Below are 19109 nucleotides of genomic sequence, written 5' to 3' on the forward strand. Positions count from 1 at the left end.
ACTCACTAAGACCCTGCCATTCATGGTTGATATCCTATCCTCATATGTGGTTCAAAAACGCATCAGCTCACATTTCCTGAATTCAACAGACATTCTCTCTTTCATATTTTTCCAAACTTACCAGAATAATCACACAGACCGGAGCCAGGAAAGCCCAGAGAAATCCCGACTTCAGATCCAACCAACAACTGGGGAAAGAGGCAAAAACTATTGTTTCCAAATGACACAGTAAAATGTTTACACTCTGCACCCACATGTATGTTCCCACCCAGTAACATTCCTGCTATGTGTGAGGCTTGGCTGGAAATGACTATTCCAGTCATGGGTACATTGCTGCCTCACTCATTTCTGTTTGGACCCAGCAGTGCACTGTTGGTCTTTGGGTAATAACCTGGTGAATGGATCTGGTCTTTGTCCTTGTGCTGCAGGAAGTTGTGGCTGGGGAAGGGCTTTCTGATCCTTAGCTATGTGCTCTCCCCTGATGATTGTTCAGTGACCTTACTCCATCCATCTCCACTGCACCCCTTGTATCTGCCTCTCAGTCTCCCTATCCCACCCCAACTCACCTCCCCCTGAGCCGGAGAGACCTCTTTGAGGACAAGTTGGGGCTGTTGGTGAAAACTCTTGCTCTTTCCTTGATAGACTAGATTCACAATATACAATATATATATTCACGATTTAGACGAAGGAATTAAATATAACATCTCCAAGTTTGCGGATGACACAAAGCTGGGTGGCAGTGTGACCTGCGAGGAGGACGCTATGAGACTGCAGGGTGACGTGGACAGGTTGGGTGAGTGGGCAGATGCAGTATAATGTGGATAAATGTGAGGTTATCCACTTTGGTGGCAAAAACAAGAAGGCAGATTATCTGAATGGTGTCAGATTAGGAGAAGGGGAGGTGCAACCAGCCTGGGTGTCCTTGTACATTAGTCACTGAAAGTAAGCAGGTACAGCAGGCAGTGAAGAAAGCAAATGGCAAGTTGGCCTTCATAGCGAGAGGATTTGAGTTTCGGAGGTTCACCAGGTTTCTCCCCATATCCCTTGGTTCACCAGGTTCATTCCCGGGATGGCGGGACTGACATATGATGAAAGATCGGATCGACTGGGCTTATGTTCACTGGAATTTAGAAGGATGAGAAGGGATCTTACATAACATTCTTAAGGGATTGGACTGCTAGATGCAGGAAAAATATTCCCAATGTTGGGGAGTCCAGAACCAGGAGTCACAGTTTACGAATATGGGGTCAGCCATTTAGGACTGAGATGAGGAAAGACTTTTTCATCCAGAGAGTTGTGAATTCTCTGCCACAAAAGGCCGTGGAGGCTAATTCACTGGAGAGAGTTGGATTTAGCTCTTAGAGCTAACGGAATCAAGGGATATGGGGAGAAAGCTGGGATGGGGTACTGATTCTGGATGGTCAGCCATGATCATATTGAATGGTGACTGGCTCAAAGGGCCGAATGGCCTACTCCTGCACCTATTTTCCATGTTTCTAGACAGACCACTGGGAGTTAATGTGCTGGTGCAGGGGACAGTCAGGAAGGCAAACTTTTTTGCTTTGACCGCAAGAAGATTTTGTTTTAGGGCAGAAGGGGCAAGCAGGGTAACTACAGGCGAGTGACAATGTCAGTGGTCGGGAACATATTGGAGGGAGTTTTGAGGGGCAGGAAATATTTGGAAAGTTAGGAATGGTTAGGTATGGTCAGCATGGATTTGTGCAGGGAAATCATGTCTCACTAATTTGATGGAGTTTTTGAGGAGGCAACAGAGATTGATGAATCAGGGCAGAAGATGTTGCCAATATGGACTTTAGCAAGACATTTTAAAAGCCCCACATGGTAGGCTGATCCAGAAGATTAAGGTACATAGGATCCAGAAGATTAAGGTACATAGGATCCAGAAGTTTAAGGTACATAGGTCGCAGGCAAGTGGGACTGGTGTAGCTGGGACATTGTTGGCTGGTGCGGGCGAGTTGTTTCCACACTGTTTCACTCCATGACTCTATGTGAGGCCTAGACTGGAGGCACAATGGGTTTGGTGATAGGATGCAGAGGTTATTGGTGAATGAGGTGTTTCTGACTGTGTGTATATAAAGTGTTGCACCGTCGGGACAGGTGCTGGGACCTTTGTTTGTAGTAAATAACTAGGCACAGCCTAGATGGTCACAACACTAATACAGGCAAATGGGATTCATGTAGATGGATACAAAGGTTGGCACAGACATAAAACATTGAACAAAGAACAGTACAGCACTGAAAGAGGCCTTTCATCCCACCAGGTCTGTGCCGACCGTGATGAAAACATAAAAATTCCCATCTGTCTGCACATGGTCTGTATCCCACCATTCCCTATCTTCTCATGTGTTTGTTTCAATGCCCTGAAACATGCTATCACATCTGCTTCCACCATCTCCACTGCACAAAGTACCAGGCACCCACTACACTCTGAATATAAAGGAGATTTGTTTGTGAGAATAGGTGAGCAAAACTGAACACAATACTGTGAATGTCTTGTATCAATATCTTGAACCACTGCATTTTATTAATAGCATCTTCGCTATCTATTATATCACCCAGTTTAGTGTCATCTACAAACTTACTCATCATGGCTTCAAAATTCTCTGGCATGCCACTAGTCACACACCTCCATTCTGAATCATAACCAACCACCATCACCCTCTGCTTCCTTTCACAAAGCTAATTCTCTATCCAATCAGTTGGCTCTCCCTGGATCCCATGCGATCTAATGATCCAGAGCAGCCTACCATGTGGAACCTCATCAAATGCCTTGCTGAGGTCCATATAGACAATGTCTACAGCTTTGTCCTTTTCAACCTCTTTGATTACTTCAAAAACTTAAGTAGATTGGTAAGTCATACTTTTCCATGGACAAAACCATGCTGACTGGGCCTAATTAATCCCTGTCTAATGCATATATATCTTATCCCTCAGAATACTCTCCTCCTTAGAGTCCTACTTAAATACAGGCACACCCTTCAGTCTTGCGGCACCTCACCTGTGTGGTGAGATGTTGGCAATCAAGGCCCTGAGCTGTAGGGAATGGTTGACAGGCAAGATCTTTATTCCTTGAAACTCAGGAGGGAGAGGGGTGATCTTGTGGAGGTGTATAAAATCATGAGGGGAATAGGTAAGGTGAATGCATATCTGGAGTTTATCTTGAGTACGAGAATCAGGAACCAAGCAACATTTGTTTAAGGTGACAATAGACAATAGGTGCAGGAGGAGGCCATTCGGCCCTTCGAGCCAGCACCGCCATTCAATGTGATCATGGCTGATCATTCTCAATCAGTACCCCGTTCCTGCCTTCTCCCCATATCCTTAAGAGCTCTATCTAGCTCTCTCTTGAATGCATTCAGAGAATTGGCCTCCACTGCCTTCTGAGGCAGAGAATTCCACAGATTCACAACTCTCTGACTGAAAAAGTGTTTCCTCATCTCAGTTCTAAATGGCCTACCCCTTATTCTTAAAGTGGCCCCTTGTTCTGGACTCCCCCAACATTGGGAACATGTTTCCTGCCTCTAACGTGTCCAACCCCTTAATAATCTTATATGTTTCGATAAGATCTCCTCTCATCCTTCTAAATTCCAATGTATACAAGCCTAGTCGTTCCAGTCGCTGAGAGGGGAAAGATTTAATAGGAACCTGAGGGGTGATTTTTTCACAGAGAGGGTGGTTATATAGAATGGCCTGCCAGAGGGGATAGTTGAGACAGGTACTGTAACAAAATCTAAAAGACATTTGGACAGGTGCATGGACAGGAGGTGCCAAACGTGGGCAGGTTGCACTCGTGTAGATGGGGCACCTTGGTTGGCATGGGGTAGTTGGGCTGAAGGGCCTGTTTCTCTGCCGTACGACCCTATGACTCTAATATTGATGCCCTAGAATATCAATGCACCCCTCCTGAATCTCAACATCACCCATGTCCTTCCTCTCGAGGAAAGCTAATGTTAAGTACACATTAAGGACCTTGTGCACTTCTCTTCAGCAGAAATTCCCACCTTTGTCCTGGAGTGGACCTACCGTTTTCCAAGTGACCCTTTCTCCTGACATACAAAATGCCAGGGAACTCTCCTCGACCTTATTTGCCAAGCCCCCTTTACTCCTCCTAATTTCTTGTTTGTGCTTTCCTGATTTCTTCGTATTCCTCAAGAACCATGACTGATTTGTTTCCTTTCGTGGTGAGCCAAAGGTCCCATTTCTGTGCTGCACATCTGACTTGAAGATACAAATACGTGGGTGTATCAGCTGGGTTTCCCTATCCAAGGAAGAGAACACTTCTGATGTACTGAGTGAAATGTAGGTTCACCAGTGTGATGCCTGGAGTGAGACCAGCAGACTGGGCCTATACTCTCCAGAGTTCAGAAGAGTTGGAAGAAATGCCATTAACATATGTGAAATTCCTATGGCGGTAGAATAGATGCAAGGATAGTATTTCTCCTGGCTGTGGCGTCTGCAACTAGGGACCATAATTAGAGTGGCTAATGGAACTGTTGCCTCAGTTCAGAAACCTGGGCTCGATCCCGACTTTGGGTGATGCATATGTGGAGTTTGCACGTTCCACCTCAATCCACGCCAATTCCCTCTGGGTGCTGCAGTCCCCATCAACATCCCAAACACGTGTAGGTTGATAGGGAGCTGTAAATGATCCCATGAATGATACATATATAACATATAACATATAACAACTACAGCATGGAAACAGGCCTGTCCGGCCCTACCAGTCCACGCCGACCATTCTCCCTGACCTAGTCTCATCTACCTGCACTCAGACCATAACCCTCTAATCCCCTCTTATCCATATACCTATCCAATTTACTCTTAAATAATAAAATCGAGCCAGCCTCCACCACTTCCACCGGAAGCCCATTCCATACAGCCACAACCCTCTGAGTAAAGAAGTTCCCCCTCATGTTACCCCTAAACCTTTGTCCCTCAATTCTGAAGCTATGTCCCCTTGTTGGAATCTTCCCCACTCTCAAAGGGAAAAGCCTACCCACGTCAACTCTGTCCGTCCCTCTCAAAATTTTAAAAACCTCTATCAAGTCCCCCCTCAACCTTCTACGCTCCAAAGAATAAAGACCCAACCTGTTCAACCTCTCTCTGTAGCCCAAGTGCTGAAACCCAGGCAACATTCTAGTAAATCTCCTCTGTACCCTCTCCATTTTGTCGACATCCTTCCTATAATTTGGCGACCAGAACTGCACACCATACTCCAGATTCGGCCTCACCAATGCCCTGTACAATTTCAACATTACATCCCAACTTCTATACTCGATGCTCTGATTTATAAAGGCAAGCATACCAAACGCCTTCTTCACCACCCTATCCACATGAGATTCCACCTTCAGGGAACAATGCACAGTTATTCCCAGATCCCTCTGTTCCACTGCATTCCTCAATTCCCTACCATTTACCCTGTACGTCCTATTTTGATTTGTCCTACCAAAATGCAGCACCTCACACTTATCAGCATTAAACTCCATCTGCCATCTTTCAGCCCACCCTTCCAAAAGGCCCAAGTCTCTCTGTAGACTTTGAAAATCTACCTCACTATCAACTACTCCACCTATCTTAGTATCATCTGCATATTTACTAATCCAATTTGCCACACCATCATCCAGATCATTAATGTAAATGACAAACAACAGTGGACCCAACACAGATCCTTGGGGCACTCCACTAGACACTGGCCTCCAACCTGACATACAATTGTCAACCGTTACCCTCTGGTATCTCCCATTCAGCCATTGTTGAATCCATCTTGCAACCTCACTATTAATACCCAACGATTTAACCTTCTTAATCAACCTTCCATGTGGAACCTTGTCAAATGCCTTACTGAAGTCCATATAGACAACATCCACAGCCTTGCCCTTATCAATTTCCCTGGTAACCTCTTCAAAAAATTCAAGAAGATTAGTCAAACATGACCTTCCAGGCACAAATCCATGTTGACTGTTTCTAATCAGGCCTTGATTATCCAAATAATTATATATATTGTCCCTAAGTATCTTTTCCATTAATTTTCCCACCACAGACGTCAAACTAATAGGTCTATAATTGCTAGGTTTACCTTTAGAACCTTTTTTAAACAAAGGCACAACATGCGCAATGCGCCAATCTTCCGGCACCATCCCTGTTTCTAATGGAACATGGAACAGTACAATTCCAGAATGGGACTTGGGGATCTGGAGCAGTTGATGGAAACTTGGGAGGAAAAAGTGCGATCAGTGTAGGATTGGGATAAAAGGCTGCTTGATGGGATGAAGGGCCTGTTCCCATGTTCCATGGGGAGATGGGAAGAAATAGCTTCACTCAGTGAGTGGTGAACCTTTGGAATCCTCTCCCCAAGTGGGTTTTGCAGGCTCAGTTGCTGAATGTTTTCAGACAGAGATGGATATCAAAGAAATGGGGAAAATGGGGTCAGTGCAAAAAAACAGTCCCGAGGTTGTAGGTTGGTCATGGTCCAACTGAATGTTAGCACGGGTGCAAGGGTTCGAACGGCCTCCTCTGGCAACCATGTTTATTCCTGTCACAGAAACTCAATGTACCTGAGTGCAATATCTGCAAAGGAATCCACAGTTTTCCATACTTACTACTTCTCAGTTCCATATCCCTGGGAAAACACGGCTGCTGAGATGCCAACGGTAATCAGGGGGCAGCCGTAGCCAAACAAGTACATGTACGTTGGTCTCAGACTCTTTGCATTGAAGACTTTCACTACCATGAGGTAAAGCTGCACACCTTCCAGAAGCATCCAGGAAAAACAGGCCAGGAAGAAATAATGCAGGAATCCAGCGATAACCGCACAAAGAGTCTGGAAATGATGAAAGAGCCACAAGGGATTAATGAGCCTGGGCTGTGCTGCACAGGGGGGTACACTGGCTGGTTCTCTGGGTTGATGCACTGGGCCAGTGCGCTGAGTCAGCATATTGGGTCTGTAACAGGCTGTTACTAAGCCTGTACACTAGGTCAGTACACTGGATCAGTGCACTGGGCCAGTACACTAGGTCAGTACACTGGATCAGTACACTGGGACAGTACACTAGGTCAGTACACTGGATCAGTGCACTGGGCCAGTACACTAGGTCAGTACACTGGATTAGTGCACTGGGCTAGTACACTAGGTCAATACATTGGATCAGTGCACTGGGCCAGTACACTAGGTCAGTACACTGGATCAGTACACTGGGACAGTACACTAGGTCAGTACACTGGATTAGTGCACTGGGCCAGTACACTAGGTCAGTACACTGGATCAGTGCACTGGGACAGTACACTACATCAGTACACTGGATCAGTGGATTGGGCCAGTACACTAGGCCAGTACACTGGGACAGTACACTACATCAGTACACTGGATCAGTGCACTGGGCCAGTACACTAGGTCAGTACACTGGATCAGAGCACTGGGCCAGTACACTAGGTCAGTACACTGGATCAGAGCACTGGGACAGTTCACTAGGTCAGTAAACTGGGCCAGTACACTAGGTCAGTACACTTTGACAGTACACTAGGCCAGTACACTGGGCCAGTACACTAGGTCAGTGCACTAGGCCAGTACACTAGGTCAGTATACTGGATCAGTGGATTGGGCCAGTACACTAGGCCAGTACACTAGGTCAGTACACTGGATCAGTGGATTGGGCCAGTACACTAGGTCAGTACATTGGATCAGTGGATTGGGCCAGTGCACTAGGCCAGTACACTAGGTCAGTACACTGGATCAGTGGATTGGGCCAGTACACTGGGTCAGTACACTAGGCCAGTACACTAGGTCAGTACACTGGATCAGTGGATTGGGCCAGTACACTAGGCCAGTACACTTGGTTGGTTGTACACTGCAGTTTCAGTTTCAGTTTAGTTTCTTGTCACGTGAGCCGATGTACAGTGAAAGGCTTTTGTTGCATGCTCACCACCAGACAATACATGATTACAATTGAATCGGTACAACCTGAGCCATTCACAGTGTACAGATACATGATAAGGGATAATGCATTGGAACGAAGATAGACACAAAAAGCTGGAGTAACTCGGAGGGACAGGCAGCATCTCACGAGAGAAGGAATGGGTGACGTTTCGGGTCAAGACCCTTCTTCAGACTGGTCTCAACCCAAAACGTCACCCATTCCTTCTCTCCAGAGAAGCTGCCCGTCCCACTGAGTTACTCTAGCTTTTTGTATCTATCTTCGGTTTAAACCAGCATCTGCAGTTCCTTCCTACACACGAATGCATTGATACATGGGGTTATACACTGGATGAAGCACTGGATTATACACTGGGCCAGTACAGTGTCGGGGCCAAACAGCAGCATGTGTTGAGCATAGTCATGAACAGTGATGTGGCTCACTGCCCACCTGGTCTTGTGCACGGTGGCCCAATCCTGCGTGAGATCACTGGGAGAAGTGGACACCATTATCTTCACCTACCCTGTATTCGGTCTTGTCCACTCCAACGATGAACAGCAGTTCTGCCAAAAAGAGGCTGATGCACAGGTGAGTGTGGATGGTGGTCCTGATACTTTTAAGGGCCCGACACAGGGTGAAGGTGAGGACTGACATCGCGAGGCATACCAGAGAGACAATAACACCGACCAGAGTGATCAGACACAGATTGTGAGCATCATTCCCCTGAGGAGAAAAGAGCCATTCTAAATGACAGCAATGTTCGAGGCATTCAGACAGGCACATGAACAGTGGGGATGGCTGGTTACAGACAACCTGAGGGGGATGTGTGGTTTAAATTGGTATCACGATCGGCACCGACTTTGTGGCTGCAGGATCTGTTTCTGCACTATTTTATATAATATTTTCATTCATTCCATTCATACAAATTTCATCCTTGAAACCATACCTGAAAAATAGCCACGGTTAACAGAATAAGAATGAATGAATCTTTTCCTGGCTGGAAGTCTGCAACTCGGGTGCATTCATGTCAGTTCTTGGATTAGGCTAGTTAGAATTTATATTAAAGACCTGGGGGAGAGGAATCAGTTTGCCGATAAGATTATAATAGTTTTTAGTTTGTTTAGGCATATAGCATGGAAACAGGCCCTTCGGTCAGCTGAGTCCGCGCCGACCAGCAATCCCCACACATTAATACTATCCTACACATACTAGCGACAATTTACACTTATACCAAGTATATAAACCCAAGCCAATTATCCTGCAAACCTGTACATCTTTGGAGTGTGGGAGGAAACGGAAGATCTCGGAGAAAACCCACGCGGTCACGCGGAGAATGTACAAACCCCCGAACAGACTGCACCCTTAGTCAGGATCGAACCCGCATCTCTGGCACTGAAAGCACCCTAAGGCAGCAACTCTACCACTGCGCCACCATGGCACAGATGAAAGAAGATGCTAAATTATGCTTGGACTCTGCAGCAGGCGAGACTCCAGGATGGTGTGTTCCCTCCCTAGTGCCAGCGTCCAGGACATCTCAGAGCGGCTGCACAGTATCCTCAAGAGCGAGGGGGAGCAGCCGGAGGTTGTTGTGCATGTTGGCACAAATGATATAGCTCGGATGAGGAAGGAGGTTCTGCTACAAGAATTTACGGAATTGTGTAGAAGACTGAAAAGCAGAACCTACAGGGTAGTGATCTCAGGATTGCCTCCAGTACCTCATGCTGGTGAAGGTAAGAATAGGAAGATAGGGGGAATGAATGTGTGGCTGGGGAGTTGGTGCAGGGGGCAGGGATTCAGATATCTGCATCATTGAGATCTCTTCTGGGGCAGGGGTGACCTGAATAAAAGGGACAGGTTGCACCTAAACTGGAGGGGACCAACATCCTAGCGGGAAGGTTTGCTAACGTTACACGGGAGGGTTTAAACTAGATTGGCAGGGGGTGGGATCTCATGCGGGACCCAGGCACGTCAGAGGCTGGAAGTTAGAATGGAGGGTGGTGTGGAAGGTTAGTGGACAGAATAGGCAGGTGAAAGGCGGAGAGCGAGGAAGGAGGGTTGGTTTAAACTGCACATATTTTAATGCAAGGGCCTGACGGGCAAGGCAGGTGAGCTTAGGGCGTGGATAGGTACGAGTGACTGGGACGTTGTAGCCATGACTGAAACCTGGTTAAGGGACGGGCAGGACTGGCAGCTCAATGTTCCGGGGTACAGGAGCTTCAGGAGAGACAGGGGTGAGGGGAAAAGAGTATATCACGGCTGTGTTCAGAGGTGACATTACGGACGGTTCGTCTAGTGAGGCTATATGGGTGGAGCTGAGGCACAAGAAAGGGGTATCACAAAATGCTGGAGTAACTCAGCAGGTCAGGCAGCATCTAGGAGAGAGGGAATGGGGGACATTTCGGGTTGAGACCGTTCTTCAGACTGAAAGGGAGGGTCACCTTGTTGGGGGTGTGCTACAGACCCCTGAATAGTCAACGGGAAATAGAAGAACAAATGTGCTGGGAGATTGCAGAGTTGCAGGTCAAATAATGTTGTTGTAGTAGGGGATTTTAACTTTCCCAATATAGACTGGGAAAATCATAGCACGAAGGGTTTAGATGGGGTGCAAATCCTCAAAAGTGGTCAGGAGAGTTTTCTTGAGCAGTATGTGGAGGGCAACGCTGGATCTAGTATTGGGAGATTGGGAAGGACAAGTTAATGAAGTGTGTGTGGAGGAGCCTTTTGGGACCAGTGACCACAGTCCGATTAGGTTTAAGATAGTTATGGATATGGACAGAAATGGTCCACATGTTAAAATGCTCAACTGGGGTAAGGCCAACTCTGAGGGTATGAGAGAAGGTCTCGCTCAAGTTGACTGGAGCAGGTTATTTGAGGGGAAAGGAGCAACGGACAAGTGGGATGTTTTTAAAAGTGTACTGAAGAAAGCTCAGGATATGTACATCCTGAACCAGGGGCCACAGTCTAAGAATAAAGAGGAGGCCATTTAAAACCGAGGTGAGAAAAAAACCATTTCACCCAGAGAGTTGTGAATTAGTGGAATTCTCTGCAACAGAAGGTAGAAGGCCAATTCACTGGATGAATATAAAAGAGAGTTAGATACAGCTCTAGGGGCTAGTGGAATCAAGAGATATGGGGAAAAGGCAGGCACAGGTTACTGATTGTGGATGATCAGCCATGATCACAATGAATGGTGGTGCTGGCTCGAAGGGCCAAATGGCTTCCTCCTGCACCTATTTTCTATATGTTCTATGTCCCCATTAGAGTGAAGGGCAAAGGAAGCTTGGCTGACAAGGGAAATTGAGACGTTTTGTCAAAACCGATGCATGGGACAGGTATAAGCAGCTGGAATCAAGTGCATCCCTGGAGAAGTTTCGGGAGCTAAGTCCTCAATGAGTATCTCTCCTCTGTATATACCGAGGAGAAAGACAGTTGGACAGAGGAAATTGGAGCAGTCACTGGAAGTTGTTTGTGAGCAGTCAGGATTACTGTCGAAGTACTGAAGGTACTGTTGTGTTTGAAGGTAGACAAATCTCCAGGGCCTGATCAGACATATCCAAGGACATTGTGAAAAACTAGAGAGGAAATTTACGAGTCGTCCTTAAATACAAGGGAGGTGCCGGAAGACTGGAGGGTGGCAAATGTTGTGCCCCTTTTCAAGAAGGGTTGCAGGGAAAATGGTGGGAACTATAGGCCGGTGAGCTTAAAATCTGTAGTTGGTAAGTTACTGGAGAGTATTCTGAGGGATAGGATATACAGGCATTTGGATGGGCAAGGGCTGATTAGGGACAGTCATCATGGTTTTGTATGAGGGAGGTCGTGTCTCACAAATCTGATTGATTTTTTTGAAGATGTGACCATAAAGGTTGATGAGGGCAGAGCTGTAGATGTTGTGTACATGGACTTCAGTAAGGCATTCGACAAGGTGCCGCATGGTAGGCTGCTCTGGCAGGTTAGGTAGCATGGGATTCAAGGAGAGATAGCTGAATGGATAGCAAATTGGAAGGAAGCAGAGGGTAATGGTGGAAGGTTGCTGCTCAGACTGGATGCCTGGGACTAGTGGTGTGCCTCAGGGTTCGGTGCTGGGTCCCTTATTGTTTGTCATCTACATCAATGATTTGGATGAGAACATACAGGGCAAGATTAGAAAGTTTGCTGATGATACAAAGTCTTTGAGTGCAGAGCAAAGCAGGGTTATACATCCTATAGAAAGGACAGGCAGGTTGGAAGAGGTGGTGGGGTAGTTCTGCTGGTGAGGGATGAAATTCAGTCCCTTGTGAGGGGTGACATAGGAACTGATGAGGTAGAGTCACTGTGGATTGAGTTGAGGAATTGTAAAGGCAAGAAGACACTAATTGGTGTTATCTACAGACCCCCAAATAGTAGCCCGGATGTAGGGTGTAAGATGCAGCAGGAGTTAAAACTGGCATGTAAGACAGGAATCAAGGGATATGGGGAGAAGGCAGGCACGGGTTACTGATTGTGGACGATCAACCATGATCACAATGAATGGTGGTGTTGGCTCGAAGGGCCAAATGGCCTCCTCCTGCTATTTTCTATGTTTCTATGTTTCTGTTTAAGAATCACTTAAGGAGTGGTCCCAGAAGACTGGAAAATTCCAAATGTTACTCTGCTGTTCAAGAAGGCAGCGAAGCAAACGAGGGGAAACTATAGGCCGACTACTCGCCTGAATTCAATGGTTGTTAAGATTTTAGAGGCAAAGAGTGGGAATTAAGGGGGCTTCTCTGGTTGGCTGCCAGAGACTAACGGAGTTCCGCAGGGGTCGTTGTTGGGGCCGCTACACTTTGCATTGTATATTAATGATTTGGATGAGGGAATTGAAGGCTTTGTGGCCAAGTTTGTGGATGATACGAAGATAGTTGGAGGGGGAGGTAGTGTCAGGGAAGTGAGGATTCTGCAGAAGGTCTTGGATAGGTTGAGAGAGTGGCCAAAGAAGTGGTAGAGGGAATACAGCATAGCAAAGTGTGCAGGCATGCACTTTGGTAGTAGGAATGAAAGTGTGAACTATTTTCTAGATGGGCAGAGGATTCAGAAATCGGAGGTGCAGAGGGACTTGGGAGTACTGGAGCAGAATTCCCAAAAGGTTCATTTACACGCTGAATTGGTTGTAAGGAAAGCAAATGCAATGTTCGCATTTATTTCCAGAGGATTAGAATATAAAAATAGGGATGTAATGCTAAGGCTTTATGAGGCACTGGTCAGAGTATTGTGAGCAGTTTTGTGTCCCTTGTCTGAGGAGGGATGTGCTGCCATTGGGGGGTCAGAGGTTTATGAGAATGATCCCGGGGATAATTGGCTAAACGTATGATGACAAGCACTGGACATGTTCTCGCTGGAGTTTCGGATTACTTTATTGTCATGCGTTCCAAGGTATAGTGAAAAGCTCGTTGCGTGCTAACCAGTCAGTGGAAAGACAACACATGATTACAATAACGCTATCTACAGTGTACAAATACATAATAAAGGGAATAATGTGAATAATGTTTAGTGCAAGATAAAGTCCAATAAAATCCAATCAAAGATAGTCTGAGGGTCTCCAATGAGGTAGATCGTAGCTCTGGACTACTCTAGTAGTTGGTAAGATGGTTCAATTGTCTGATAACCGAACCATCCTACTAACAACGAGACAGCAGTCCTGAGGTATTATCTCGGATGAGGGGGACTTTGAAAGATCGAATAGTGGTCCGGTTCGAGTGGATGTGGAGAAGATGTTTCCATGAGTTGGAGAGTCTAGGACCAGAGGGCACAGCCTCAGAATAAAAGGATGCACCTTTACAAAGGAGATGAGGTGGAATTTCTTTTGTCAGAGGGTAGTGAATCTGTGTAATTTATTGCCACTTTAAAGCAGTTTGCCACTTTAAAGTGGGTATTTTTAAAGCGGAGATTGGCAGATTGTTGATTAGATACCAGAGGTCATAGGGTGAAGGCAGTACAATGGGGTTGAGATGGAAAGATAGTTCAGCTTTGATTGAATGGCACGGTAGACTTGATAGGTCAAATGGCCTAATTCTGCTTCAATGACTTATAAACATAAGAACATTGCAATGTGGGAGGAAACCAGAACACTCAGAGGAATCCCCTTGTGGTCACAGGGAGAATGTGCAAGCACGTTTGCCGTTTTGAGCCCCATATCTGAGGGAGGATGTGCTGGCATTGGAGACGGTCCAGAAGATGTTTACGAGATTGATCCTAGCAATGATTGGGTTAACATATGATGAGCGTTTGACGGCACTGGGCCTGTACTTGCTGAATTTTAGAACGATGAGGGGAAACCTCATTGAAACATCCCAAATAGTGAAAGGCCTGGATAGAATGAATGTGGAGAGGGTGCTTCCACTAGTGGGAGAGTCTAGGACCAGAGGCCACAGCCTCAATAAAAGGACGTACCTTTAGAAAGGACATGAGCAGGAATTTGTTTAGTCAGAGGGTGGTGAATCTGTGGAATTCATTGCCACAGAAGGTTGTGGAAGCCAAGTGAATGGATATTTTTAAGGCAGAGATTGACAGATTCTTGATTACTAAGGGTGTCAGGGATTATGGGCAGAAGGCAGGAGAAAAGTGTTGAGAGGGAAAACAGATCAGCCATGATCGAATGGCGGAGTAGATTTAATGGGCAGAATGGCCTCATTGTGTTCCTAGAACCTATGAACCTGACAGACAGCACCCTAGGTCAGGACTGAAGCAAGGTTTCTGGCACTATTCCTGACACAGCTTGACCAGTTGTGCCATGTGTATTAGTGTACTCACTATCCACCACCCCAGGCACCAACCACTCTCTGTGTAGAACAACTTGCCCTGCACATCTCTTTCAAACTTTGCCCCTCTCACCTCTAGAGCTATGACCTGTAGTATTTGATATTTCCATCCTGGGGAAAAGCTTCCGACTGCCTGCACTATCTATGCCACTCAGTACTTTTGTACACATCTACCAAGTCTCCCTGCATCCTATGACATTCCAGAGAAAACAGTCGCAGTCGGTCCACCCTCTCTCCCTGTAGCTAATACCCCTTCATCCAGACATCATTCAGGTAAACCTTGGTACCCTTTCCAAATCCTCCACATCATTCCTGTGATGGAGCAAACAGAATTGCATGCTAATATTCCAAATATGGCCTGACCAAAGCTCCATAATGATGCATCGTGACTTCCTGACTCATTTACTCCATGCTACGACCAACGAAGGCAAGCACAACATATCCTTCTTTACCACTCTATCAACTTATGTCGCCACTTTAGGGATTTGGACCCCAAGATCCCTCTGCACATCTATGCTGTTAAGATATCACAAAAAGCTGGAGTAACTCAGCGGGTCAGGCAGCATCTCAGGAGAGAAGGAATGGGTGACGTTTTGGGTCGAGACCCTTCTTCAGACTGATGTCAGGGGAGGGGGCGGGACAAAGAAAGGATGTAGTTGGAGACAGGAAGACAGTGGGAGAACTGGGAAGGGGAGGGGAACTCCAGCTTTTTGTTTAAGAAAATAACTGCAGATGCTGGTACAAATCGAAAGTATTTATTCGCAAAATGCTGGAGTAACTCAGCAGGTCAGTCTGAAGAAGGGTCTCGACCCGAAACGTCACCCATTCCTTCTCTCCCGAGATGCTGCCTGACCTCCTGAGTTATTCCAGCATTTTGTGAATAAATACCAGCTTTTTGTGATACCTTCTATTTGTACCAGCATCTGCAGTTATTTTCCTACACTCTTATGCTGTTAAGGGTCAGAACATTAATTACATATTTTCCATGTACTTTCAACATCCCAAAGCACATATGCTCTCATTAAACTCCATCTGCAATTTTGCTGCCCATTTTTGCAGCTGATCTATCTCCCACTGTATACTACAATACCCTTCCTCATAGTCTGTGACCCCACAATCTTGGTGTCTTCACAGTTTAGAGATACAGGCCCATCGACTCCACGTATATAGATCATCCTATATACTCACACTTTCTTATGCACCAGGGACAATTTACAATTTTTACCGAAGCAAGTTAACTTGAACCTGATTGTCTTTGGGGGGTTTGAATCCGATGGAAACCGGAGCACCTGGAGAAAACCCACAGGTCACAGGTTACTGTGTTTTTGACAAACGCACTAACCAACCAACCTATCTGTTGGCTGTTTGTGTAAAAAATTGTATCTGTGTGTCCTGTGCTTTTTGTTGTCTACTGCCGGACCCTGACGTGAGAGGACGCTGGCGTTGTTTATTCGCCGCTTCTCCGTTAGGATAGTTTGTCTGTTTGTTTTTATGTTATGATTGTTTATGTAAAGCGCTTTGAGCTTCCGGAAAGGCGCTATATAAAATAAATGCTTATTATTATTATTATTATTATTATTATTATCTTTACGTCCAAATCATTTATGTATATCGCAAACACCAGGGCGGCAGGGTAGTGGCCTTACAGCGTAGGTAGAGTTGCTGTGTTACAGTGCTCGCAGTCCTGGAGTGCTAGGTTGGAACCTGACTACAGGTGCTGTCTGTACGGAGTTTGTATGTTCTCCCCGTGACCTGTGTGGGTTTTCTCCAGGATCTTCGGTTTCCTCCCACACTCCAAAGACGTGCAGGTAAGTAGGTTATTGGCTTGGTAAATGTAAAACAAATCCCTAGTGTGTGTAGAATAGTGTTAATGTGTGGGGATCACTAGTCTGTGGGACCCTGTGGGCCAAAGGGCCTGTTTCCTCACTGCATCTCTAAACTAAACTATAAACTAAACACCAAATGTCCCAGCACTGTTCCCTGTGGAACACTATTGGTCACAGATCTATACCCTGAATATCGTCCTCCCCCACAACCCTCTGTCTCCCATCAGTAAACCAGTTAAACCTCTTCCTGCCTGTCCTTCCTTGAAGATTTACTGGTGATAACCACTATCTTCCCATCACTCCTTGCTGATCCTCTGCCCTGGTTACCACAGCTGTGCACAGTTTTTGCTTCCTTTATTTAAAAATGACCCAGTGGTATTAAAGAAAGTCCAATAAATAGTTAATGGGTATCATGCAGGAAAGAACTGGAGATGCTGGTTGACACTAAAGATCGACACAAAATGCTGGAGTCACATCGTACCCTTCCATGTCTTTGTCTCCCTCTCCTCTGACTCTCATTCTCAGGGTCACAAACCGGAACGACACTCATTCCTTCTCTCCAGAGATCCTGCCTGTCCCGCTGAGTTACTCCAGAATTTTGTGTCTATCTAAAGAGTTAATGGGATTGGTTCTCTGAGAGTGTTGTTTTATTATAAGCAGCTTGAATCTGCAGAAATTGAATCTGTATTGGGTGGAGTTTAGAAGAATGGCAGCTGATCGAATTGAAAGGTTCATTATCCTCAGGGCATGACAGGCAGCCATTGAGATGTTCCATCAGTGGGGAGATATGAATAAGGAGACATAACTACATGACAGGGGGCACCACTTACAGCTAAGTTGCATGAAATTCCTTCTCACAGAGGGTGGTGAATTCCCGGAATTCCCTGTGGTGAATTCCCTGGAGAGAAAGGCAGGATTGGCAGCTCAGTGTGTCCAGGGGACAAATGCTCCAGAGCTGATAGAGACGCAGATAAGAGAGGACTGGCGGGGGAGTTGCCTTTTTGATCAGAGAGATAACTACAGTGCTTAGAGAGGGTATTCGAGGGACATCATTTAGTGAGGCTATCTGGGTAAAACTTAGAAACAGGAAGGGAATGATCACTTTGATAGAACAGTGTTATAGGCCGAGAGTGAATGGGAATTAGTGGAGATGTCTTCTTCTTGCATATGGCGTGCACAGCCTAAAGTTGTAGGCCAAGGGTAGACATCCAGGCCAGGGCAGCATCAGTTGCTGGGTGGATGGCCTTGATGCCAGTGGAGATGTGTCGGGAGATTGCAGATGGCTGTAAAAATAATAGGATTGTATTGGTGGGAGATTCCAACTTCCTTAAATGACTGGGTTTCCCATGGTATCAAAGGTCTGGACAATATTGAATTGGTTAAAGCTGTCAAAGAAAGCCCTGTATGGGGCCAAAGGAGAGGAAAAAATACTGGACTTCCTGTCAGGGAACAAGGTCAGTGGCTGAAGTTTCAGTAGTGGTGGGGACGGAGGGGAGACTTTTGGGACCATACTTCTATTAGTTTTAAAGTAGTTGTGTACGACAACCTCAAAGTTAAGGTCCTAAATTGGGGCAAGGTCATTTCAAAGCCATGAGGTGATAACTTGCAGAGGTCAAGGGGAGAATCTGTTTGCAGGTAAGGTGACAACTGGCAAGTGGGAGGCTTCCAAACATGAGAGAGCAACAGTACAGAGGCAGCATGTTCCTGTTACGGTGAAGGGCAAGGCTTGTGGCCAATCCCCCACCCCATCTTTATGGTTTATCATGATACAGCTGTGTGCGTCAATGTGAGATCACAAATGGAACACTCTATGCAGTTCTGGTTGCCAGCTGCAGGAAGGATGTCACTATGCTGGAAAGGGTGCAGAAGAGATTCCCCAGGATGTTGCCTGGACTTGTTGGCTTGAGATATAGGGAGAGGTTTGAGAGGCTGGGACTTATTTCTTTGGAGTGTCGGAGGCTGAGGGGTGACCTTCGTGGCTCAGTCTTTATCCCAATGTAGAGAATACTAAAACTAGAGGCCATAGGCATAAGTTGAGAGGGGAGAGGTTTAAGAGGATCCTCTGAGGCAGCTTTTTCACTGAAGTGGGAGTCAGTATCTGGAACGAGCTGTCAGAGAAAGCAATAGAAGTGGATACAGTTAGGATTTCCAAAAGGGTTTTGGACAGATATAAGGATAGGAAGGGTTTAGGAGTGCTGGGGGCCATATTTAGCAAAATGGGACTAGCGCAAATACCAACCTGGTTGGCATGGACAATGTAGGCCGAGCAGCCAGTTTCCATGTTGTCTTGCTGTATCACTCTATCACAAAGGTTCATGGAGCCATACAGGATGGAAATAGGAACCCCGGCCCAACTGGTCAATGCTGACCATGTTGCCTAACTGAGCTGGGCTCATTTGCCTGTGTTTGCCCACATCCCTCCAAACCTCTCCTATCCAAGTACCTGTACATTAAGTAGCGTAATTGTTTTCTCTGGCAGGCTGTTCCATAAGCACACCATTGCCCTTCCTGTCTCATTTCAATCTGTCCCCTCCCCCCTTAAACCTGTGCCTTTAGGTTTAGACTCCCCTACCCTGGGG

The 19109-nt window shown here is 46.1% G+C and overlaps 1 protein-coding gene across 1 annotated transcript in view; it reads right to left on the minus strand.

The window, feature by feature from the left end:
* Window positions 1–19109, minus strand: part of LOC144610562 (adhesion G protein-coupled receptor E2-like) — a 68223-nt gene that overhangs the window by 5141 nt on the left and 43973 nt on the right. Inside the window, exons 9-11 of the mRNA XM_078429369.1 lie at window positions 8454–8654; window positions 6621–6841; window positions 122–188 (exon numbers count right to left, since the gene is read on the minus strand). Of these exons, the coding sequence (XP_078285495.1) occupies window positions 122–188; window positions 6621–6841; window positions 8454–8654 (489 nt within the window). The remainder of the gene's footprint in view (window positions 1–121; window positions 189–6620; window positions 6842–8453; window positions 8655–19109) is intronic.

This window comes from Rhinoraja longicauda, chromosome 37, assembly GCF_053455715.1.
Source record: "Rhinoraja longicauda isolate Sanriku21f chromosome 37, sRhiLon1.1, whole genome shotgun sequence".
Lineage (NCBI taxonomy): Eukaryota > Metazoa > Chordata > Chondrichthyes > Rajiformes > Arhynchobatidae > Rhinoraja > Rhinoraja longicauda.